Here is a 27,155-nt window from a genome sequence, read left to right as displayed (position 1 = left end):
TTTACTGAATTATTAATGCACTAAATTATGGTAAAGTATTCACTGTTCACTAGTAAGTGTTTGCACATGCTTGAAATTACACAGAAATACTGAGATTGGAGTTTGGAGCCGAGAGGAGATGAACTCCCACAGGGCTGTGGATGGTCACTGTGCTTGACCAATGAAGTGATATTAGGAAAAGTAAAGGATGAATTTGAGTTTTAGGAGAAGGAAATCCCAGCTATTTATTAGGCAATGGCAAAGGTATCTGAAGGCATCTGAAAAGGAGTCTTTTTAGAATTTAGCTGAGGACCATGTACGTGCAAAGTGATAAGCTTCAAGGTAAAGAGTCGGACACACTGGAGAGGATTGTGGATGATTGCATTTGTTTTGCAAGCAATGGGGAAGTCCGGTGAATATAAGTACGAAGTAATTTGCCAGGGCAGGCAGAACCAGGAAAATTAGCAAGCAGAATATGATACAATGGAAACTTCAGAGAGAAGGCTGGCGATGGCGCAAATACGGAACACTGACTGTGAAAGCTATTGTGTGAGAAGGAATATAAGGCGGGTTACACCCCAGAGCCGGACCCACAGAGGAGTCAGGAATAATTTTCAAGTTTTATGCCCAGTGGCTGGCTGGAAGGAAGAAAAAAAAGAGTTACGCTGCAATAAAAAATAAAAATATCAGGAGAATTGTTCTGAGGACATAAGGTTCGTCGGTCTGGATTTTGCGTAGTGAGGTGGCTATTCCATTGGGATGTGCCGAGGCCACTGGAGAGACAGGGTGTAGTTCAAAATGCATAACTACCCTCAGAGGTTCAGCCAGTGATGGATTTGGGAACCACTTACATTAACATATTAGTCCAGGCAGCAGGCGCGGATGAAGGCTAAGGCAAGAGTGAACAGAGGGATGGAATGTTTGGTTAGATGGCCACAGAATGCCTACTTTAAAATGCAGGAAAAAGGGAGTCTGGTACAGGTTGAGGAAAATAAATTTCCGCTAGTATGTAAGTATGAGAGATGGACGGTGAAAATGCAGAATCATAGAAACAAAAGATTTGGGAGAGTTTCTAGTAGGAGAAGTTGACAAAGTTGTAAAACACCACCAACCAGAGTACAGGGACCCATGTAAAACCTTTCCTCTTGGCCGTGGAAAGATTAGCACACAATGGAAAAGTGAGGTGAGCAAGGAAGGGGCTTGGTGCAGATACTAATACCCCTGTGGATGACCTTTCTGTCCCACTGGCCCCTTTTAGAGATAAGATTAGCTCTAGCTTAACATACCTCTTACGGTCTCATGTTCTGGTTCAGTGCATTGCTACATTTCCTGAAAATCATGTAAATATCTTCAGTTATGGCTTAACTCTGTTTTATCCATAAGTTAGACCAAACATTCCTACTGTGGGAATGTTAGCAAGGCTTTACCCTGTTATGAAAGCTAGTATATTTTCACTTCCAGTTGTCTGTGTTTGAATTGTCTGTTTTCTGATATCATCGCTCCCCAACCATCCTCGAGAATGAATTTGTCCTTGAGAGACATCAAGGCTTTAGACCAAATACCAGGCTTGACCATGAGAACTACTCTGCACAGCCTAGGAAAGTCATATCAGCTCAGTGCAAGGGTTCCGTGTGTAAGTAGTGAGGTTCACAAGGCGAGGAAGGACGTCTGAGAACCGGTCAGATCCAAGTTCAGGGATTGGCTGCTGAGACTTGGCAGGGTGCATTGTCAAGGATTTTACTAGGAAGAGGACGTAACATTTAAAAGAAAGCCCTTTATGTTATTTCTCACGAGATATGTGCTTCATAACTGGGTTATTAATCAGACTTCTGAAAATTGAATCAGTTTTAAGTAAAATTTGAAACTTAATTGCAAGGGCTATGTGTTTTATAAAAAGTAAATGCAGATAGACATTTATTTGTTTATTTATATTTATAAATAAATTGGTTTACCAACGTATGCCCAATTTATGGTTGACATTAAAAATGTAATTTTTCAGAGTGAGTCTGAGGGTTAGCAATGGGTCAGGTTTGTCTCATCAGTTGACTTCAGTCATGGGTAAAAGAATAGTCACATGTAAACCCTGTACATTTTGGGAGTTTAACCAGAAGTCCTTTCCTCCAGTCTACTTAGTGACCAATATTTATTTCACCAGAGAGAGGGGAGAATGGAACCTTTCATTCAATATTTAGAGAGAAAAATTTAAAGGCAAGCATCTCCAGTAGTGAACTATAGCAACTGTTTAAATCTCTTTAAGGCTTTGGGTTAGAAATGTCCAATGCCAGGTTATTTCCCCTGGAGCAGGTATTGCAAGAGGAAAGGGAACTGGAGGGACAGGGGGAATTCATGTTGGGGAAGGGGGTTGTCTCCATTTACCAGAAGCCTTAGAGCAATGCCAGTGGGTAGAAAGAATTTTGAATTCCTCCCAGTTTAATATCATGAACAAATCTTTACAATGCCACTTTGTCCCTTCCAAAAACTAGTAGGGGAAAATGGATGCTTAACATAAAAATAATGGGTCTATGAAAATTATTTGGTTAGTAATTAAAGTCATGGTTATTAGTGATCTATTAACTGTAATTGGACTATTATTTTGTCTCTTTATCTAGGTAAAAATGATTGTCTAGCTTATTACACTACCCTCATTGTCCAGACTCACCCCTCTTCTAGTCAGTGCCCCCCTGCATTTGATGGTTTTACAGGGAAAGAGACTTTCTAGTGGGTTCTATGTGCTACACTTTGCACACATCACAGATTGCAGTCTCCTGCAGACAAAGTAGTAGAAGGTGATTGACATTCACGACGGTTGAATACCTTGACCAAAACCATGCAGCTAGGAGAACTAGACCTTGAACCCAAGTCTGCCTTCAGAATCTAATCAAGATCTTTTACAAATAAACACTGTTTCTCCAGGGCAGGATGAAAAGAAGGAGAGGGATTTTGTGACATCCCAAACCAAGGGTCAAAGCCCAAACTGTTTCGTTTACTGGCTGTCTAACCTAAGAACATATTCCTAATCTGGTTTCTTATTTAGTTTATTTTAATGTGTTCTGTGTCATAAAAACCCTCAGTGAGTACAAGTTCAGGGTTATGTAAAAGATAAATTAAGACATTATTTACTGCATTCATGGCTCTGTCTTATTAGAAAGGATTTCTTTAAATATTCCCCTGCAGTGTATCTTTCCATTAAAAATTCAATTAATCTATCTTAGCATTGGCTGCTGTAGATACTATCTACATCACGGCAGAAGTTGAACAGAAGACAAGATCTAGCTTTGAACTTCAATGAACTTAAATCCAGTGATGATGGAGGAAACGGAGACAAATGATTAGTAAAAAAGAAATAACAAAATAAGAATCATACCGAAAAATATGTGTTGCTCTGGGGTTGTAAACAAAACAAAACAAAACAAGAAACTCTTCAGCAGAATATGACCGGAAGGAGAGCAGTGCGAACAGGAAAAGGCACAGGGGGCAGGGCAGTAGCTCTGTCTCCTGTGCACAGACCCAGCTGTGCAAGGCAGGGACTCTTTTGCTTCGCATATGAGGTGCTTGCCGTAAAGAGTTAAAGCAGTGGCTGGGAAGGGAGTGAGGGGCTATGTAAGGAGTTCTTTGCCAACTGGGATAACTTATTTTTATTAAATCGGGAGGATCATGGATGGTTTTGGACCTGGTAAAGTGATGTGTTAGCAGGCTCTGGGACTGGGGAGCAGCGTTGATCAGATACCATGGACAGGAGTCTCTTGAAATATTCTCAGCAAGAGATCTATAGCTCTGCCCTGACGAGCGAGATAACAGTGGGAATAGGGAGAGGAAATAGATAGGAAAGACAGTGCTGTAATCAAATGTGTAAGAGATCGGAATTGGAAGATAAGGAAGAGGGAGAGCATGAGTGTCCAAAGGGAAATTTTCAGAGCTGTGAGTCAAGAAGAGAAATGAGTGGGTAGGCAGGCAAGAATCTCGTGAGGCCAGTGTTCAGGGACATAGGCATTGCTTAAGAAACAGAAGTTACATCACACTTGTAGAGTGGGTGATGACTGCATTTTTCTTTCTTCTTTTTATTGTTGTTCAATTATAGTTGTCCCCATTTTTCCCATTGCTCTCCCCTTCCCCACCCACACCCTGCTCCCTCAGTCAATCCCCACTGTGTTGTCCATGGCCATGGGTCATTCATACATGTTCCTTGACTAGACCCTTCCCCTTATTTCCCTGCTATCCCTCTTCCCCCTACCCTCTGGTCATTGTCTGTTCGTTCCTTATTTCCATGTCTCTGGTTCTCTTTTCCTCATTTGCTTGTTTTCTTCATTAGGTTCCACTTATATATGAGATCATATGGTATCTTGACTAGCAGAGAATGAGTCTATGTTAATTAAAGTGTTGTGTTAAGCAAAACTTATAATAAGACCTGTGTTTATGTCTATAAAATGGAGTCAGTGCCACTTAAAAGGAAATGATAAGGATTCATGGAGCTTCATCTTGATACCAATGTATCTAATGGCTTCAGACTGTATTAAATACCAGCGATAAAAAGCTACGGTGTGGCAAACCTTATTGCAATAATAGAGGCGGGATGGCACTTTATCCTTTTCATTTCTGTTGACCAAGATGTATAAATATGATTCTTCCTTAAAAAATGGCTTCTATCTTAATGACAGAAGTACAAAAGTGTCTGAAAAAGTGAGCAGTTTTCAATGGGCTCCGGGTTGCTCCCCATGAGAATGGATTTTGTTTTTTAGTAAGGGAAGGTAAAATACTAAGTAAGCTGCCAACGTTGTGTCCCCAGGTCAGTATATGCCAGGATCTGTGGTTTGTATATATTATTTTATTTCATTTGTAAAACTCTGCACATTTAGTTTTCTGACGATCTTCACTTTACAGAAGACAAAAGTTAGTGTTAGAGAAGTTAAGTAACTCGTCTCCAGGTTTCTGGTTGAAGACAGCCGCCGTGGGAATCATAAGGGCAAATGGATGAGTACACCTTGCGCTTAGGTATGAGAACTCAGCGGGCGTGGTGACCGTCTGAGTGTGGGACCGAGTGGATATCGGGCCAGGAGTTATCGAGGACGGCTCCAAGGTTCTCGCTTGCACAGCAGGTGTAGAGTTGCTCCTTCCCTTGATGGCGAGCAGCTGGGGAGTAGGTGGGGGAGGCGAGGTGGCGGGTTGGAGGCGGGCCATCCTGTTTAACAGGAGTGTGAGATGTGTGAGGGGAGCTGGACTGCTGGTTATGAGGATGGGGAGGCCTACAGCAGGAATGGACTGGAGGTAAAGCTTCCGGAGTCATCAGTTGCAGGTTATTCATGGAAGACGTGGATGAGTGTGTGACGCTGCCCAGAGAGCCTGTGTGGAGTGGGAGATGAAAGGGCCATGGATGACACCCAGGGACGCGCCAGCTTCAGGGGTGGGGGCGGGGAGAGGAGCCCACAGAGGAGACTGGTGAGGGTGTGCGCACAAGTGCAGATGTGCAGAGCACACACGGTTTCACTTTGGGTTCCATGACGTCACTTCTTTGTGAAATGGCTGTTACTGTGCTGCGTCTCGCCTACATCTGGCCTTTGTCCTTTGTGTATGAAGTGGCACATTTTGCATGTTTCCACTGAGAGGAGAAAAAGAGAAGTTTGCACTGAGCCAGTGCATGGTGTATGACTGACATGGGTATTAGTATACTTGTCCGTAAATGCACAGCTAAGTTTTGACAGGAAGACTGGTGAAACCTTCAAAATGACAAACATTTACCTTTTACCTCATCTTGGGGATGGGTGGGGACAAGGGGAGAGAGTGCCTTTTATAGTTCTTTGTCACACTAGTACTTTCATCCCAGGGGCCGTTCATAGTTAGGGACGCTGGTAACTTTGATACGGTTACACAAATGTATACCTTACCAAAATGTAGCCCACCGAATCTAAGGGGGACATTTCATGTTACATAAAGATATCTTGGTTAACAGAAATTTCTGTCATCAAGTTTATATCATTTGTGCAACAGAACTTCCCAAATGGGATACCTATGGCCAGGATAAAGTAACTCATGTTTCCAGACTTTTCATTATTACGGAGTTGTAATAGCCAATTTGTTTCTTCCATGTTATAAGTACATAGTATCACAAGTATAAATAGTCTACTTATAGTGTCCATAGACTTTGAAAGAATCCAAATGAAAATAACATAATCACCTCCAAAGAACTGAGTTACAATATATTAACTTGGAATAACCTGAAAGTTCCTGGTTTTCTCCCAGGAGAAATATAAGGGGAGATGATGTAAGGGGAGACGTAAGGGGAAATAATGTTTCAAAAGGTAGTTAGCAATCATAAATTCTAGTTTCAAGTCTAGAGTAGAGTCTCAAATTATTTTTAGATTCAGGAAAAAAATAGTTTTCCTCTTTCAATCTAAAGAAGAAAAGCCCCGAATCGTTGGAGTACTGTGCAGCGGTGGGCGGCTCTGGAGTCCATGTTTCGCCCGATCTCCGCCACATACATGGCCGTTGCCAGTACTTCTACTGTGGTGTGTTCATTACCGTTTATTCTAATCTGTGATTGGTAATTTGATATAAAGAACTTCAAAGCAATTCTAAATAATCTTCCCAAAAGCAGTTTTTCTTTTAAGGTAGATATTCTGGTTTTATATTTCCCCCAGATTTCCACGCAAGCTATAGGGGAAGGTGTTTTTTACTTTTTCACCAAATAAAAGGGGTTGTGGGTATTTTGAATTTATTTCTGTAACACGATAACAAAATGTTTAGAATTCTATAATTATAATGCCTTGCTCTAGGAGTGTGTTAACTTTACTCAGATTGAAATTTGTCTCCATTGACAGAATTTGTTACCTTATTTATATAACCAACATTTTGTCCTTTTACTCATTTATTTAACCATAAATCAGTAATATGCATTTTTATGGTGGGGGGAAGAATGGTCTGGTTATTGTCTGCATCTTAAAATCTGATTTTTAAAATAAATTTCTTGTAGGTTTTATTGGGATTTAATAATGCTTATAATGATGGTTGGAAATCTGGTCATCATACCCGTTGGCATCACGTTCTTCACAGAACAAACGACCACGCCCTGGATTATCTTCAACGTGGCGTCAGACACCGTGTTCCTCTTGGACCTGATCATGAACTTTAGGACGGGGACTGTCAATGAGGACAGCTCTGAAATCATCCTGGACCCTAAAGTGATCAAGATGAATTATTTGAAAAGCTGGTTTGTGGTTGACTTCATCTCATCCATCCCAGTGGATTATATCTTTCTCATTGTGGAGAAAGGAATGGATTCAGAGGTTTACAAGACAGCCAGGGCGCTCCGCATCGTGAGGTTTACAAAAATTCTCAGTCTCTTGCGTTTATTACGACTTTCAAGACTAATAAGATACATACATCAGTGGGAAGAGGTAAGACATGTTTTACTTTTTTAATGCCACTATATCATGATTTTTTTAACTATAACTGTTTAAAAATGAACAACTATGGTATGCATGAGTTCTATGAAATTCAGCGAGAAAATTTTTATTTATTTTTGGCACATAAGTGATATATGTGTGTCTTCAAAAGAGGTATGGTCAAATACTAGATTTGAATTGATTGAAGATTAAAAAAAATTTTTAAAAATTAGTGATTTTAAAATGGTTGTTTTACATCAGTTTAGGTTTTTCTTAACAAATCCTCTTTAATCAATGCTTTTCTTATCCTAACCGATGCAGCCCCTCCTGCATTGTGGATGGTTGTTTTTATCGGATGTGAATGCATCAGGTGCCATCTCTGAGAAAGCCGTGGAGGGTCTGTTTGCTAACCCAGTTTGTATCATTAACTCTGTGAGATGGTCTAGCACATGGTTCCTCTCATAGTGAATTTTCAGAGAGTTTGTGCTTAAAAAACACTTTGAGTGTTTCCACGTTGTATATGTAAAGACTGATTTGAGTGTAATAATTTTGCTCTTTGTTGTGCTTTGCATATAATTGTTTATGATTGTTTCCCTATTAACTCATTTCATAATGCCGAAAAGCAGCATTCCCAGGAGGCGGAACACTACATAAAAAACACGAACACTATGGTGGATGAGTGTAGTGAGCGTGGCCAGTACGTTGCTGAGCAGCGTGACGGTTGTGGTTGTTCATAGACAGTCGGTGGGAACTGAAAGGGCTCCCTCCGACAGCAGGGATTTCCAAAGGCTGGAGTTAAATGTACTGTCACCACGCCAAGGAGTTTACGCTCCTATCTCCAGGCTGCACGCTGACCTTTTCGATTCTCTTCTCCGTCTAAGTCTACCTGTCCTTTTGACGTGACCGGTAACCTGAGTTTCCCTGTGGGCGTGAAACGGAGGGTTGGAAGGCTGTGCGAGTGCTAGACCTGCACTAACGAAAACAATAGACCTGCTGCGCATTCATTGCCTCCGTACTCATTACGGAAATTATCTTTAGCATTTTGAGGATGAATTATAGTTTGGAACTTAGGTTTAAATGAGTCATAAAATGGAACTTCTGTGAGCATCAGCTCTGCCTTCTGCGAGGCTGTGGCAGCGTTCCGTGTGCTTGTCAATGGCATTTTGGTTCACAGCGTTTCAGGAAATGACATACAGCCATAAACACTGCGTGAGACGTTGCTGAAAAGGCTTAAAAATGGATCGCTGCTAAAATATGGATGTGGGTGATATTTAAAATCAAATGAGGCACATTTGAGAGATGGATTCATCTTGTAATGTGTCTAGATAGCACATTCCATCAAAAGTGTAATAAATGTTGGTTCTCAAACTTTATTGTACTAATTTGAGATTAATATCAAACCAAGGCTATTGTTGATAATAATAACTAATGTATATTGAAGTATTATTATATGTCAAGTACTATATTTGATTCTTTTCTTGGATTAGTTTGTTAAATCAATCTTCCCAATAACTCTGGTAACTTGCTCAGATTCACCGAGGTAGGAATAGGTGGGGCTGGGATTCGACCCTTGGCAATTTAACTTCGCGGCAATGCTCTTAACCACAGAACTATGACATATACTCTTTTAATGAGAAATACCTTCATATTCAGTTATTGTATATATTGAATAACAATTGTAGGGAAGTATTTACCACTTAAAACATAGCCACACACACAGAAATTTTCATGACGAGCCTGTGAAATGAAAAGTCCGTGATAGAAATAGCCAGTCCATTAAACATGCAGTGGGCAGTGTGACTGTGTTTCAGTGTCTTGTAGTTTTCACCTATTTACCCTCGAGAGCGGCATCAGGAGGAGCAGATGGCTTCCTATCAGATCCGGGCGCAGGCCATGTGCGCAAACAGGAGGACACTCCTTAAAGCTGATGTCCTCTGGTCCTGGCAGCGGTCACGAGCACCCAGATCTGTGTACCAGGATGGTACTTTAAAGATGCCATGATGTAATTCAGCAGCATCCGCTCACTGCCACCGTTACTGTAAAATGCAATTTAATACGCACTTACAGGCATTTGGTAACCAATCCCACTCTGGCCAGAGTTGTGAGTTGGCAAGATCTTTCTTATAAATAAATGACCTTGATAATAAATGAACCATAAGCTCATTTAAGTGGAGAATGTCTTCCTGGTTATATGATACCCTCATATAATATTACATATATCATGGATATTTAATGGCATGGATATTTAGTAACACTGTTAAACAGGGAAGAAACAGTAATAATTCATCCAGAATTTAATAGGAATTCATTATTTCATCACATACTTGATTCAAACCAAAATCACAAAGGGACTTGAATGGTTGCAAACTGGCAAACCTCTACTCGATTTTTATAAATGGCACAAGGATGTGTTTACGAGTAGAATACAACAAAGAGACTGGCAGCAGTTGCTCCGTGCGCATTCAGAAGAAGACTGCCCGGGAGGATGTGTGCTCGCCCGCCTGCCTTCGAGTTCCGAGTGTTTTCGTACCAAGCCAGCTAGTGCTAAATTCAGCAAATTTGGGGAAGTGAGGTGTGAAGCCTGGAAGCTGCCACTGTTCTGAGTGAATCCTTTCCAAGGAAAGCAGCTGCCTGCTATAGGGAACTGCTTTCATTGCCAACGGTACTTTTTTTTTTTTCTGGTCTGAATTAGTTCAACCAAAAACCCACAAGAAGCACCAAAGCCAGATAAATTAGAGAAATATTGTGAATGAAAGAGACAAATTTTAAAACTGAGCCCTTCTGTCACTGTCCTTACTGAAGTCGAAAGTTGTGGCGAATGCACAAGGAAAAAGCGGACTCGGCCGACGTATTTTTGAAGCACGTGGTGTTAGGAGTCAGGAGAGAAGTTCTTACCGAGACGGTTATAAGATCAATGGCTGTAAGATGCAAAAAATAGAGCTCTTTCAGCGCTGCTGCGTCTCCAGTGTCAAGTTTCATAGGCAAATGTACGGGGTGCCTGGGGAGGTGAACCCTGGACAGATTCTTTAGCTGCATCAGGCCAGAAAATGCCTTTTCCCCTCATTTCCAGGAAACTGACTGCATCTTTCCCACTGTGGTAGTTTGGTGTTTGAAAAACTCCTTTCTTGCATTCAGCATTGTATTTATTGTTATAGTTCAAGTCAAATCAGGGACCGCAGCCGGAATGCTGTTTTGTAACCTATCACAGGGGGAACTAATTGCCTGTGATCCTCCAGAAAGAGACATATGGTGAGGAAATCCTCAGAAATTAAATGGACTATTATTGATAATTTTTGACCATCAAAAGCCACTGAAAAGATAAAGGAAGATTAAGAGCTTAGTAAAGGGAGATTATTCAGTTAGTAAAGGTGAAGGGCCCTAGGAACCTTGAATGCTGCTAATCCTAGTTTTGTTTGTTTTTAAAGGGGGATGATCTTTGAAATTACCATATTTTGCCCAAAGTTTTGAGGGGAAAAATAAGGATGTGCATTATACATGGGTGGTACCTGAAATACTTTGTATCTGTTCTTGTGTTTTGTAATTATTGGTTACATAAAATTTCTTGTACCGTAATATATTCAAAAATAAATGCTGAAATTCCTTTATACAAAAAACAAGTATTTAAATAGAAATAAATAGATAATTGAATTTAAACTTCAAAGGAAAGTATTTTTTTTCCCTGAAAGTTTGGGCCAAAAATATGGGTGCACATTATAGAGTATTAGATACTTAGGAAATAGTAACTGAGAAGAGAAATACTACTCTGTATCAGTCACCTGTTTGTAGGATTCAGTGCCATGGGCGATGTAAAAAAAAACCGTGGGAATGCATGATGCTGGTATAGTAACTATGGCTTTAGAACACATACCTGGAATATTTTATTGTTTTCATCCCCTCAACCTTCCTTATGTGGGTTTTATTTTAGACCTATCACAATGGCCTAAATCCATTTTGCGGCAAGAAAGAGAAGAGGGCTTGTGGTTCTGAGATTCGTATGTGTCTATAGCAATTTCAGGTGAATAATGCATCTGAGACATGGCAATGCTCTTCTAGCAATCAATACTAGATTTTTATGTCAGCTTAGAGACAGATTTATCAACAAATTATGCTTAACAATGGAGCATTAAGAAGGAAATTTATCCCACAGGGAGCTAATTCGGATTGCAGTTTCTGTCTTTGGTGGATTTTAACATTCTATTTGGTTTAGCTTAGAAACGAACTCTTGCTATAAATTGCTTATCTCTCCTTGTGTGTGGTGCATACCATAAGTACTTTCACTGTTTGGAATGGGGGGCTCACCATCAGCAAGCAGCAGCGCTTCCCGAAGCTGCCATCAGTGAGGGCTTGGAGAGCCTCCCACTCATTACCTCTCACCTCCAGTCTGCATTTGCTCGCTTGCTGTGCCTCCAAGGCTCTCCAGCACTCCATCCCCCATCTCACCAAGGTCACTTCCTTTCTGCACCCAACACCTCTTTTCTGTTGGTTTTCTTAGTTATGCGAGGCTTCTTGCAGAAAATGGTTCATTCTGCCTCTGTAATTTCGCATGGGCCACACCTCAGATGTGGAAAGCCTTTCTCTTTCTGTTCCTCCTTTGAAGAGTGGGCTTAAATGTATTTCCAGAAGATGTCCTACCTCCTCGTTGCCTTTACTTTGAACAACTCTGCAGGCTCTGCTTGTACGTGTTCTTGCTGATAGCTTGGTTGATGACGCTTGCCTATATGCATTTTTTTCTGTTGATGGACATGGATGTCTACATGGAAGTGTCAGTGTCAACTTTGGCCATTGCATCTCCTTGTGCACTAACTAGTATGGATTTCTGATGACAATGGCCATCAGAGCCTGCCTTTCCGCTAACTAGTACAGGGTTCTGATCACAATGGGCCATCAGAGCCTGCCTGTCCGCTAACTAGTACACAGTTCTGATGACAATGGGCCATCAGAGCCTGCCTGTCCACTAACTAGTATGGATTTCTGATGACAATGGCCATCAGAGCCTGCCTGTCCGCTGACTAGTACAGAGTTCTGATCACAATGGGCCATCAGAGCCTGCCTGTCCGCTAACTAGTATGGATTTCTGATGACAATGGCCATCAGAGCCTGCATGTCCGCTGACTAGTATGGATTTCTGATCACAATGGGCCATCAGAGCCTGCCTGTCTGCTAACTAGTACACAGTTCTGATCACAATGGGCCATCAGAGCTTGCCTGTCCGCTGACTAGTACAGAGTTCTGATCACAATGGGCCATCAGAGCCTGCCTGTCCGCTGACTAGTACAGAGTTCTGATCACAATGGGCCATCAGAGCCTGCCTGTCCGCTGACTACGTGGCATCCTCCATGCTCTAAATCCATTAAGTGATTGCAAGGGAAGATGCACTCTTCACTCCGAAGCATTCACTAAGTTGCTTCTATTTGCAGATACTGCACCTGAGAATACAAAGCAGACCCCAGATGTAGAAACTACAGACACGCGAGCAAATAATCACAGATGGTGTGGTCAGTGGTGATATAAAGAAGGGAGTGTACAACAGAATTGTGCTGTGTGTGTGCAGTTTTGTTTGTTTATGTATGTATGTATGTATGTATGTATGTATGTATGTGTTTTTGTGCAAGGAGAGAGCTCCAGGGATCCCTGAGTGAGCTCTGAAGCTGGCATCTGGACTACTTAGCTGGACGAAATGGGAGCAGCCCAGTGCGCTCCAGTAAGATGGGTAGGACAAGCTGCCCAGCACAGGAGTTTGACCTCCAGACCCTGGGGGTAAGGGAGGGTGTTTGGAAGGTGTAGACAGGAATTTGTGCAATGGTGGGGTGGGGGACTGGCTTGCTCAGGAAGGTGTCCTTGAAGCCTCCTTGTAGGAAGAGGCTTTACATTTTAGGATGTGGAAGAGTGCAGAGGATTGGAGACCACTGAGGATGGAGCTGCTGATACCAGTCAGGGGAGAGTGATCACTCCTTTGTGTCTTGTATGTAGAGCTAGCGTCAAGCAGGGTACTTTTTGAGACACCTAAAGGGATGTTTATCTTTGCCAGGTATTCTTGGCCTTGAAATGTTTGTATCAAATGATAAAATATAAAGAGGCCATATGCAAAGTCTATTTTATATTTTATAATTTAAGTATCAATTGTATTTAATATAATTAATGCTATATTAATTTAATATGAATATAATTATATTACTATCGATACCATTATATTTGAGATTTGTATTTCTCTCCACCAAAAACATGGTGGTGTGAATTGGATCCTCTACTAGAAGTTAGCATTTATGTGTGTTTATTAAACTTGTGCCTTGTATTTTCTATTTAGTCTGGAGAGAAACAGAGTGAGCTATTAATGACTGGAACTTGGTAGAACAGGTGTAATGTTTAAATGAAATGAGGCACATGGGGATTACCTGAAATACTTAAACTGATGTGTGCCCACTGTGTGTGTGTGTGTGTGTGTGTGTGTTAGTATTTCTGCACAGATAGTATTGGTTCTGCTGAAGACCACTAGGTGTCCTCTGCTGGTTATGCTACTTTAGGGCTCTAAAATGCCAGAACGGCCCTCTTGGAAGTTATTCATTTACCCTCTCTCATAATCGCCTAATTGCTTGGTTTTTGATGTCTGGATGAAATAGATGACGATGGATATTCACATCTGTAAAAACTGTGTCTCTTTACCTATACTTTCTCCTCAGGTTAAACAAAGGGTTTGTTAAGTTCCTTCTCCAAATAATCATTTTTATTCTGAGACCATTGTTTTTGGTATTATACTGTGTGCTTTTTAACCCCGAATTTCTAAGGTATGATGTGTTGGGTTCTGTTTAGATGTGAAATGTTAAGTCAAGACAAGTAAGATGAGACTGATAAACTGTGTGGGTGCCTGCATGTGTGCGTTAGGAGTGAGATACATGCTTTTATGAATGTTCCTTGGTCAGGGCCCTGAATCAGGTCTGTATAACCCTGATGCTTTTCCCATGGAAATCTCACTGTAATGCCAAAACAGTCAGACCAAATTGGGAACGCTCAGGACACTAGTTTTACATTAAAATATTAGGCTTCCTTAATGCCTTGTCACAGGTCCAGTGTATCCTCCCGTTTTGCCTGTTTTTATGTACTTTGTGGCTATATGTTGAAGACAACCAGACTTGTATTCCAAGTTTCAAAATTATGTAACCTTATGCCTCAAAATATTCACGGTGCTGTGCTATCCCTAGAAAGTTACTCTTGGGCTCCTCAAGTTCATTGTGTCCACTTCCCCTCCAGTCTCCTCCTTCTCTCTCATATCCCTTTGCTAAAGTCAGAAATTTAAGAGGTATCTTTGACTTCTTCTCTTTCTTTGTTCCAGTTAAATTTACTGGGGTGATTGGTTAATCAGATCACATGGATTTCAAGTGTGAGTTCTGTGATTCATCATCTGTCTATCGCATTGTGCGCCCACCACCCAAAGTCACATCTCCTTCCATCACCAGACACTTGACCTGCTCTACCCTTCACTGCACACACCCCACCCTGGCCTTACTGCTTCCACTTCCCGAATGTGACACCAGTTCCGGTTCTCTTCAGTTCTCTGCCACCATCCTAGTCCAAAGCAACTCACGCCATTTCTCATTTACATTATTATCATGGATTCATTACTAGATTTTAAAACTCACCCTTGCTTGTCTCCTGAGGGCCTCAGACGTCATGTTTTTGAAGAATAAGTATTATATTATTACCATGTCATCCACCTTCTGCCAATGTGTCTTTTCATTACCATTAGGACAAATTCCAAAGTTCAAGGCCATTTGACATGGGAGTTCTACCTCCACCTGGGAAACTACTTGCTGGTTGTTTTCTTTAACTATGCTAAACCTCTTTAGGTTTGTCATCAACGCCGTGTTAAGGCCTTTTCATGTGTCGCCCACTTTTTTCTACAGCGTTATGCCTTTGGCCCACCTCAATGTATTCATCACACTTTGTTTCTTTGACTCTGACTTTAACTTAAGCATCTCCCTGGTCACGTCAGTTCCATCTGTAATGCTGGCAGAGCCCTGCATGCTTTGCTTTGTGACATTCATCGCTTTCGTAATGTCCCTCGCACAAGCCTTTCCAAGTATATATTAACTCCAGAAGGGCAGAGGTCACACCTATTTCTCTCATCTTCAGCTCCCAGCATAGTATGTCTGGGAAATAATGGGGCACGAGAACTTGCTAAATGAGTTAAATGATGCCATTCAGGGAATCTCAATTCAGAAGGAAAAGCAAACATGTGAAAATGCAAACAGATAAGCAAAAACGGTAGAGCGTTTTGAACTCAGTGTTAGAACTACTTATGGTACAGAAGACGAAGCAGAAGAGCGAAGATGGGTTTCGAGAGTGTGGTCGAGGGTCAGAGCGAGGCTCCAGAGAAGGCACACGGAACGTGGCCACTTAGGAAACCCAGTTTGAAAGTATGTATGTCCTTGCATGTGCCGATGCCTGGGAAATATTCCCAGGGAATTTAGAAATCATGGACAAAATCAGTCAAGGTCCTCATTTATAGATGAGAATGATAGTCATGTTTGCCTACTCTCATAGAATTCTTTTGAGGCTTAATAAAATGTTATTGGTATATACACTTTGAAACTATAACTTTATAAAAGTGTAAATTGTTATTATAAAAGTTTCTACTATTTTATTTATTTATTTTAGTTTAGTTTTAAAATTTTTATTGTTGACACTATTACAGATGTCCCCCACTCCCCCCCTTTGGTTCCCCCTCCACCCAGCCCCAGCCCCCCATCCTCTCCACCACACTGTTGTCTGTGTCCATGGGCTATGGATGTACGTGTGTGTGTCCTTTGGCTGATATCTTTCTGTTCCCAGCGCCCTTCCCTTTAGCCAGCTGTCGGTAAGTTCTGTGTATCCATGCCTCTGGTTTTATTTTGTCAGTTTATTTTGTTCACTAGATTCCACATATGAGTGAGATCATATGGTATTTTCTTTCTCTAACTGTTCACTTAGCGTAATAATCTCCAGGTCCATCCATACTGTCGCAAAGGGTAAGAGTTCCTTCTTTTTTTTTTTTGCCCATGTGTCGTATTCCATTGTGCAAATGGACCACAGCTTTTCAATCTACTCATCTCCTGGTGGGCTCTTGGGCTGTGCCCATGTGCCCATCAATAGATGAGTTTCTACTATTTTAAAATACGAAAAATATCAACAGAGTTCACCTCTTGGCACTTGAGCGTGCTTGCTGCCTTTCCAAATATTTGAAGTGTTACAAATGTTATTATGTATTATTTCTGCCCAAAATATACCAAATGAGGAATTGAAGCAAAACTCAGGACAAAATGCATTCAGCCTTACATTTGCCTGAAGCTTCTGGATGAAAATGTCTCAGACTTTCCCTCTGTGGTGCCGGCAGATGCAGCATACATTTTGGCGGCTGCCATGGTGGACTCGTCCTGTGCTACCAGTGTGAAAACTGAGAATACCATTGGTTTGTCAATAGTGGACACAATTTATGATGTGAGTTTGGTTTCAGCTCTAATTCTAGCTCAACTGCCATAGTGTTTCATAATAAGCATGTGCTACTTTAATTATCTGGGAACGATCTCAGTTGAGATCAGTCGCTCTTGCATTCTGCGTGCACCTGTGTAAAACAAAACAGGTGTGGTGAGATGTGACATAGCCGGCAAATGGCACAGCGGCGCCCGAGACCATGTTGTTGTTACAAACAATACGGTGAAGTTGACCTTGTCTCTGAAGGAAATGTTGGGTGTACTAACTAATCATGGGGGGAAAATATGCGCTTTTATTGTGTCAGCTCCTAACAAATCACTCTTTCACTTTAGTTAGATACAATGTCAAAAGTATTTTTCATCAATTTGAAATATTTTGGGAAACAAAAGTATGCTTGCATATGTCAAAAGTGGCAGCTGATTCATATTTCTTTGGGCAAAACATAGTCTTTGAAATATATCAGAAGGTGTCAGAGAAAGTGAGTTTTTTCCCTTTTTTAAAAAATTAAAAAAAATTTTATTGTTATTAAATTACAGTTGTCTGCATTTTCTCCCCATCCCTCCACCCCATAGAAGGTGAGTTTTATAAGACAGTATAACTTATGAAAGCTCAAGAATAAATAAAATTAGAACCCTTCAACTGCACAGGGTAGTGACTGAGGAAGACCTACTTCGACTCCTCTCTTTGTCTTGCTGATACATGCACTTCAGATTTTGCGAGAGGATTCCTGTCTTAGTGTGAAAAGGAAATACATTTGGTTGGTTATATAATTCTGGTGGCTATTTTGAGTTAAGTCTGCCATTTAGGCCATTTTTTAAAGAAAGTCAAAATCTTTTTCTGATTATGTCTTAAAGTGAAAGTAGACTTTGAGGAGGGGTTCTGGAAACTAGTCCCAGGGTCTCATATAATTTAAGCAGTTGGGAAGTAAGTGAATAGAAGCTATTTTGAGAAAATCTTATTTGTCGGAAGTGGTTTCCCGTTAAAATTGGTCATCAGTGGGAATGTTTGCAATAATGCTAATTATCTCAACGTGCTGCTTTTCGTGGCCACTGTTGTTACTGTGGTGGAGATGAGTTGGGCAAACATATAAAAGTAAAGGCATTTCAGCAAAATTGGAGTGGAAATCAGGAGTACCTTCTGCAAGTCATTTCCAGACACTTTGCTCTCATTTAAAAAATGTGGATGATGGCTTTTACTTGGATTATGGCTATATTAATAATCAAAAGACAACATTCACTTACAGTGCTTTGTAAATTCTAAAATTGAAAGTCCAGACAGCATGTTAATGGGCGATGTAATTAGCCAGTCAAATTATTTCACTGCCTTTTTTTTCCAGAGAATTTCTGAAAGAATGAAATCCCTATTTTCCTCAATATTCTGGATCATGCCAGAAAGTAAAAGGTAGAGTTTGGACTGTGGTAGTGAGTGCTTTGGAATTTAGAATCCAAGAGCTGTAACTGCCCAGTGGTTTCTGAGACTCAGGTTCCGGTGACGGACTGGCTTTGTGGAGTTGCCATGTGCGAGGGTGGGAGCCGTGCGCCCATCTCAACTCCACGGCATGGAGTAGGGACAGGCGTGTCCAGAACTCCTCTTTCCAGTGACCGACCAGGAATCCCAAGTGTCTACATTTACAGATTTTCATAACATTGTCAATTAAAAATGCTTCCTCATTTTTACCTAATCTGAAATTCACAAAAATGCAGCCTTAGTTTGTCCTAATGTGGTGGTTTCCTCCCCTATTCCTCCCAGCATATGCTTGATATAAATGCCAAATAACCTTATAATGACAATAATTAGCAGAAATTACTAATACATTTTTGTTAGGAAAGAGTTATTGAAGACCTTCTGGATTTATCATACTTAAGGCTCACATAAATTATTGACTTTAGAATAACATTAGAACATATATGGATTCTAAAAGTAGATATGTGTTCACTTTCTGGACTGCAAGGCCAGGTGATGAGTGGTGGACTCTCAAGTTCAAAGTGACTGACTGTTTTTCTGCTCTCAGACATTTCTTATGAAATGTGACATTAATGACTAAAATTTCACCATTGGGGAAGATTCATGGATGTTTTATGGCTTTCTCAGCTTCAAAAGTATCTTACAGAGCTTCAAATATACTTGAAGCCATTACTGAGATAACAGTGTAATAGGCTACGGGGTGACAGGTCGTGAGAGTAATTCTCAAATATTTGAGAGCAAGTCTCTATGCAAACAAAAATATGGATGTCCCAACTTGAATGAGAGGTGCATTCATGTCAGAGAGGGGTCCCACCGGGATATGAAAAGTTTAGTGGGGCTGCAGAGGGGACAGCAGGACACCAGCAAGTGATAAAAAAAATATTTCACAGTTTTGCTGGAGTCTCTCCCTTCCCTGTTGCCAAGTGACCAGTGTTTGCCTAATATCAAAGATGAATGTTATAATGCTTCTAAGTGTTATTGCTGGGAACTTTACCAACTAAATTATCCCACCCCCTTTCCATTTAGTTCAATTGTTATTTCAGATGTTCCAAGAACCTCCAGTGTCTTCAAATTAGATCACTCTGTGGCTCCAGATGGAAAAAAATGTCATTTAGTGTATCTTTAGCAAAATGCTACTGTGTTTGAAATAACTCTGTTTAGTAGTACATTTCTTAAAAATGTAATTGTATATTTCCAGTAAAAGATTGTATATGTAATTATAGACTATTCTAAATAGACTAGATAGTTAACTATTTTCCTGACTCCTCATCTGAAAACTTCTTATATTTATATTGTTATCATCAAATATAGTATTTCATATATATTAATTGCCTGCCCACCAGATTCTGAGCACTGTATTCCATATAGAAATACAATGATGAAATCAATAACTGTGCCTAAGAGATTTTATAATCTAGTGGAGGAGAGAGAAAGGAAGTTAACAACTGTGTAAGTTCCCATATTTTGGGAATCCTCGAGTGGAAGATTTCAGGAACGATTCTAACTCCACATCTCAGCTCAGTTGGGAAGAGCTCCACAGGCAATTCGCAAAGTCTGCCACCGAGCAGGAGAGGGGGTGCGGTCTGGGGCAGATAGTCACCATCCTTCAATTAGGCATTTGAAACAGAAAGGGCTTCCAAAACCCATGCTTTGCTAACGTGTAAAATTTGCTGAGTTTTGCAAACAGAACAATTAGTTTCATTTCAAATCATATTAATACTTTGTTGAGATTACAAAACGACCTCCTCACAATGGAATAGGAAACATTTTCCTTTTGTTCCAATCAGCCCCATTAAAGAACAATTCTCAAATGTTGAAAGTTGATTAGGAAGAGGAGCAAATATATTTGAATTTTATAGACAATGTTACAGACTCTGTAACTAGTGAGAGTATTTAGCAAAAAGAGACCTAGTTTCTCTCTTACTTGCTCTCTCCCTCTGTAGTGTGGATGCTCTTGCCTGAGACTCCCACCCAGGAAACGTCTCATGGCTGTTACCGAATGGACAATCCCTATCAGATGTCAGGAGACTGGGCCGCTTTAAGGACATGAGTAGGCAAGAGCAAATCAGTTATTCCGTAGCTATGAAAACACCACCTCTCTTCCAAGTGCTTGAATTTTCTCCACATTGTGCGCACGTCACTGATTTTCCTTGCGTCACCTGCATTGAGGCCCTTCTAACACAGGTGGCTGTTGCCACATTGCTGCGGGTGTCCCTGAGGAATCGCGTGCTGCTAGGTCTCCTTGCAAAAGCAATGCGCTGTCCAGCTGAAGCCGTCCTCAAAGTCCCTTTGATCAGATGACTTTTCGTTAATGTTGCTTTTATTGTTGTTGTAGTCACTCCTGCTGTCCAGAGAAGCCGCAGGCAGTGACATTACCCAGATCTCAGATGAGATAACGACACCTGTCCTTCAGAGAGGTGAGAGGTCAGGTGCCTCCAGCTCTGAGCAGGGCCCTCCAGAAGTCAACACCTCTCAGCCTTCCCAAGAGAGCACCGCCCTGCCGATACTCCAAGTCCCCTTATCGCCTTTACCTTTATGGACACGGACAGTTTTCCCTGTCCTCCTTTCCTGTCCTATTTCTCAAGAAATTTGCTAACAAAGAGTGTAACAAAATATCTGTTAGTCACTTTTGTGCAACTGAAAAACAAAATATAACTCTTATCAGGAGACACACACATGCACACGCACGCACACACACACACATCCCGTGGAGTCGTCGCTCAGGACCCTGTGTCTGTGCTGTCTTTTCTTACTCCTTCGCCTGGTGAGAGGGTGTCGGGGGTGAGTAAGCCAGTGTGGTCCCTGCTTGGAGAACCCTTGATCTTATCTGATCACTGACTGCTACATCATGCTATTTCTCCCTTCCTCAATGGAGGAAAAAATTTGGATCAATGAAATGAAAGTGATTAACGAGATGACTAAATTCAAAACAGAATGTTTCTAAATTAGCGAAATAACTTCCTCCACTTGCAAGAGCAAACATATCATGTTAATTGTTTTCCTTTGTACCTAATATAAATCTCCAGATGGTAAATTATATTATTATCTTACTTGAAATGGGAAGTAAATGCATCAGGTTAAAAAATGCAATTTAAATGTGATAAAATTTATGCAATTATTCTATAAACATTTTCCAAATGATGCTATTAAAATTTTCTCAAGAAAAAGTAGAACTGAAACCAATTTTTTCCCCAAAGAAAACAATCAGAATAGTTTCCGCACACCTCAGCCAGGAAAGCACGCAGGTTACGAACTTGGGCTGCAGAACAAAGTTAAGACGTCCTTGAGTTTGCGAGAGGGTTTCCTTAGACCGTTTCCCTGTGCTCTGTTTTTAGAATCGCCTTCACCACTCCCCAGTGTGTTGTCTGAGAGTTGCTAATGGTTTTATGGAGACAAAATTTTGCCTTTGTTTTGCAATGTGGAAAGTGTTATTATTGGCCCAAGATACCCTGGCAGCTTCTCGCAGGGAAGATGTGTATACTCTGTACCTGTTACACTTCCGTCAGAGGTGGGCTAGCGGTGGGCCCTGCCCCTTGCTCCTTGCTCCCTCCCACCTGGATGTGAGCTGATTAAGCAGCTTCCACCTTGACCTTACCAGTCATTTTCACAAAGAATAGAAAACTCCATAGGGTCTTGATGGGCAGTTAAATGATCTGACCCAAAGTCATGTATGTTGCTTTCTTGTTGGCCTAAAGTTGTCACATGACCTCACCCAGCCACAAGAAAGTCAAGAAGAACAATCCCCCGCCATGCTCCTGGGAGGCAAAAGACTGAAGCTATTTGCTTAACAGGTCTGCTTCAGGAGATGGAACAGCCCAGCGATAGAGGCAGTGTGTCCGGACCCAGGCACTAAGTTGGCTGGAAGTAACTTGCATTATACTTGGATCTATTCAAAATAAAATCGTGGACTGGCTTGATATCTCATTGATTTTTTCTCATGGGTATTTTGGCCTTTGACAAACTACAGTAGCAGCGGCCTCCCTCTTAAGCACACACAGTGCTTCGAAAGCTGAAGGCCACCCCTTAGGGCGTCATCAGAGAGAGAACTGGCAGCTGGGTGGCTGCCTCAGAGATGCTTCTGGGGTCTATCAATTATGAGGCAATCTTTATTTTACTTTGTTTTTCTAAGCGAACTCATCCTTAATAGGAATTTTAATCATTCTATCAATGGAAGTACCAATTCCCAAGCTCCAAAGCACCAGATTTAGGTGAGTTTAATAATTTATGAAATGCAGATGGGTATTTGCATAATTTAATTTCCTATCCTCCACACTAAAATGGATTACAGTGCTTAATTTGTAGACCTTTGCCCAATCAAATAGAGAACAATAAGTATTATGAATATAGGGGCGGGAAAAGTAAGCTTACAGCTGTCTGTATGGAAAGTAATACAATTAATAAACGATAATACAGGAATAAACTGTGTTTCGTGTACTCACAACTGTAAACCAACTTTTGCCCCACCCCTGTGTGATTTAACAGTGATTCTTTTATAAGGAAGATTAACTATGCTTGCAATCTTGGGAATATTTGAAGTGCAAGCATTAAATAATCAGATCTTAACTGTGACTCATCTATTTTTCTTAGGATGCATTAGTTTTGTTAGGACTTTATTTTTCAAACAACTCAGACTTTGAAATTACTTAAAAACCAAATGCAAACCTTAGACTGCTGGTGAATATTACTATTACTGTTATAACTTTAATTATTTTTTAATTCTATACTTTGTTCCAATTTACTGAACCTTGTTTAATGGGCTCAGAATAGGTTTATCTTGGTGAATTTTCTATATGCACTCAAACAAATGTGATTTCTGCTGTTAGAGTTTTATAATTTAATTAGGACAATTAACAGTGTTAACAGATAGTCTGTGTTCTTACTTGATTTTATAACTCGAGATAGGGATATTCACATACACAATCCAATAAATTTAATAAATTTAAAGTACCATATTTTTCAGACTATAAGACACACTTCCCTCCCCAAATTTGGGAGGAAAATGGGGGTGCCTCTTATAGTCCGAATGTAGCTTACCTGGCTCGCTGGGGTGGGGGGGTAGGCGGGGAGTGGTGGAGTGGTTTTTTTTTTCCTCTTTCCCTCCTCTAAAACCTAGGTATGTCTTATGATCTGGTGCGTCTTATACTCTGAAAAATACGGTACTCTATTTCCAGTGTCCCAGTGCTGGCATTTGTGGTATCACTATCATATAACTTACTATGTTATAAATGTCAAAATTATCGCGACTGTTTTTGCCTTCAATGGGTAATTGTCCTTTAAGGTATTTTTTAGAGCGTTAAAAACTGCTTTTCATACTTGCTGCCGCTGCTCTCCTTCCTTTGTGTAGATCCCCATTTCCGCCTGGTGTCACTTTCCTTCTGCCTCAAGGTCTTCTTTTAACACGTCTGGTAGTGTGGCGTGCCCCTGACGACTTCTGTCTGCTTTTGCAGGCCTGACTGTCAAGATTTTGTCTTGATTTTTGAAAAATATTTTTGCTGCCTATAGGATTCCAGGGAGAAATTTTCCTTTTAGTGTGTTAAAAATATCACTTGACTTCTTTCTGCATGCATTGCTTGTGATGGATGGGAGAGAGGTCTTGGACCACTGTATGCGATATGACTTTTTTCTTTGGCTGCTTTTAAGACTTTATTATCACTTTTCAACCATTTGACTTTTATGTGCCTTAGTGTGGTTTTCTTCATGTTTCTTCTACTTGAAGTTTGTTGAGCGCCTTGGATCTTTGGGTTATAGTTTTCACGAAACTTGTGAAGATGCTCACCGCTACTCCTTCATATATTTTCATTTGTAGCTGCTCTTTTTTGAGGGTTCTTTCCTTGGTCTTCGTAGTGACTCACGTAGGGTGCAGATCAGTACTCAGCCAGACTCAAAGGCACCCGTGCAGCAGCTTCACTCCGGTATTTAGCCTGCAAGTCCCAGCCAGCCCGACCTTCCTCTCTGTCTCTCCACCTTGGCCCGCAGAGCTCTGTTTGTGTCCCCTTTTCTGCACTGTACCCTCTCTAGGCAGGGAGCTGGTGCAAGGTTAGGCCTCACCTATTTGCTTCTCTTCCTCCAGGGATGATTCTTCTGTGCTCCCTGGGTCTCATATCTGAAAACCATTGTTTCATACCCTTTGTCACGCTGTCCAGTTGTTTAAAGCAGTCGGGGGAGCCTGGTCCCTGGTATTCCATTATGGTCAGAATCAGAATGATAGGCCTTGTTTCAAAATAATCACATTTTCCAGAGAGATTTTTCATCTTGGAGAAGGGCATGATATAATTTGAAATAACAAGGTCATCATAATTTTTGCAATGCAAATGGTGTAACAACATAAGTTACATTATGTTATGAATGTAGCAAAATTGTGATTTATGGCATAATTTGTTTTCTGCAGTTATGTCTGTACAGAAGGCCCAGGCAAACAGAATAAATGTGTGCATAATAGAAAGCTTTTTTCCCATGGAAAAAGTGAAGGTTATTAAAGTAACCTTGTGTATTTAATAGTGTGCTTGACTAGCCATGATTAGGCTTAAATTGTAGCCCTTTTAATTTTAACAACCATGGTCCTGCCTTCTATGACTAGGATTCCCAGAGCTGAGGGTGAGCTTCACCAGTCAGCTCACTCAGTGCGGACGATTTGTATGCCAAACATAAACATGTCCCTTTTGTGGACAAAGGATGCCAAAACTAATTCTTGGACACAATAGAAAGGAACACCTGGGTTCAGCATGTCAACTTGGACACTCTGGAAGAGGCATGCGAAAAGTCACGCCTGTTTTTCCTAAGAATACATAACATATCCAAGTAGCCTAGAGCTTCTTTGATTAATTCAAATGTCTCACAAACGTAATACGATAGAATAAAAGTGCATTACATTTACCCCTCTCTTAGCACTTTTAGAAGGAAGTAGCATGAGGTAGTATGACAGTACAGGCTAATACTTTTTTCATTCATTTTTCAACTGTACTTTTAAAGCAAAAGTTTTTACTGTGTTTTCATTTCTGCAATTAATCGCCATTTTCAAAACAGATAGGGTTTCAGCTGATCCTTCACCTCATTCTCCTGATACTGAGGGGAAGTGGTTCTAATCTGAACCAAACAGATCTGCCAATACAAGAATACTTCCGGATAAAATGTGTTCAGTGAGGGTAGTAAGTATATTTTACGGTTGTGTAGTAAACAAAAGGAATAACCAGAAAAATGTCTTTATGGATCTGGATTGAAATGTAGCTGCACATTTTTCTGCCCCTTTGTAGAAAAACAAGTGATGAACCCATCTGAAGAGTTAAAATACATGAGAGTTCACCTCGGCAATCACAAAGGATTTATTATTGTGATATTGTTAATATTGGCTTGGTTCCTTTCTTCTAGAATAGCAGCCCTTTTTAAACATTTTTTTCCCCAAAGAAGTACGGTGAAAAATTTTCAAAAAAAATGTTGAAAGACTTTTTCAGTGATGCATGAATCTAGGTATATACATACCTAGATTCTTTAATATTTTACTAGTTTTGCTGGATAATGTTTATCTGTCTAATCACCTATCATATTTTTCTTTTCTGCATTTCAAAGGGAGCTGTAGGCCACAGTCTTCCTCCTTCAAATGTTTCAGTCTATATCAGACGTTCAATACGTAAGCTCTCAGTATTGTGCATGAATGACGGCGTATAAAGCACCTTGTGTGACATGCTAGTTTTACGACATAACACGACTAACAGTGACCAGGAAATATAAATCACAGTATGCGCATCCAGGAGCCTTGGGAAACGGTAAGGCTCATTCTGATGACTGTGTCTCCATCAGGATCGTGTTTACTCAGTGATTGTCATTTTCCTTTCAATGCCTCTAGCTCTTAAATCTTTGTTCATCTTTATGGTCAAATAAGAGAAACAAACAATCCTTAGATTCAATAACATGCTTGACTTCCTTCCTCTGGCCCTGCTTCCTTCCCGTCTGTAGAGAAGAGAGAGAACTGGGTGATTTCAGATAGCTTCTCCAGGCTTCTCATTCCCTGATGCTCAGTCTTCTCTTCCCTGTGAATCAGACTTTGATGGTGTTGGACACAGGTTTCGTGAGAATGCTCAGTGACAATAAGGAGAAACTCACTTTACTTTAAAAAATTGTTTGTTGTTTTTGAAGTTCACCTCCAGGTATCCTCTACTGTGACATTACAGGGCTGACATTAATTTCATCAAGAGGAGTAGAAACTACCAAGTTTGAAAACACAAGTTGACTGGCATCTTATTGCGTGTTTATGCTAGTGATGAGGCTGTTCATCTGCCAGTTCCGTATTCTGGGGGCAGTTCATGTACTGCAGTTTGCCTCTATATCCTTGTATAGGTTCCCTAAGTGAAATGTTACTTGTTTAAATAGAAGTAATATTGTACACGTGAACTGATACACTTTGCTTGTTGGAGGTTTAGGAAACCATGGAGTGATAATTCTTTTAAGAAATATCATAGTTGGGCCCTGGCTGGGTGGCTCCATTGTTTGCAGCATCGTCCATACACCAAAAGGCTGTGGTTTCATGGGGAGGCAACTGATAGATGTTTCTCTCTCACATCAATGTTTCTCTCTTCTCTCTCTCTTCTCTCTCTCTCTCTCCCTCTCCCTCCCTCCTTCCTCCCCTCTCCCCCTTTCTTCCTAATCAATGAATATATCCTTGGGTAAGAATTTTAAAAAATTAAAGAAATACTGTATTTGGGATTGTGTTATGACATTACTCTGCTACACAGACTTGCGGATCCTGGCAGTCAGTAGCTGATATTAATCTCTCCTGTCACTCAAACAAAGCGCATGTAAGTCGTTTCCTACTCAAGCCCATTTTACCTAAAGTTGAACATTATATTAGTATATAAACACACCCACAATGGGCTGTAT

General features: G+C 40.7%; 1 protein-coding gene across 1 annotated transcript in view; it reads left to right on the top strand.

Moving 5' to 3' along the window:
• The window catches only part of HCN1 (hyperpolarization activated cyclic nucleotide gated potassium channel 1), a 296,663-nt gene that overhangs the window by 30,055 nt on the left and 239,453 nt on the right, over window positions 1–27,155 (top strand). Inside the window, exon 2 of the mRNA XM_024571964.4 lies at window positions 6,944–7,367. Coding sequence (XP_024427732.3) covers window positions 6,944–7,367 — 424 coding nt within the window. The remainder of the gene's footprint in view (window positions 1–6,943; window positions 7,368–27,155) is intronic.

Source organism: Desmodus rotundus, chromosome 1, assembly GCF_022682495.2.
Source record: "Desmodus rotundus isolate HL8 chromosome 1, HLdesRot8A.1, whole genome shotgun sequence".
Lineage (NCBI taxonomy): Eukaryota > Metazoa > Chordata > Mammalia > Chiroptera > Phyllostomidae > Desmodus > Desmodus rotundus.
The sequence above is the reverse complement of the archived record's forward strand: the minus strand, read 5'-3'. Positions and strand labels throughout refer to the sequence as shown.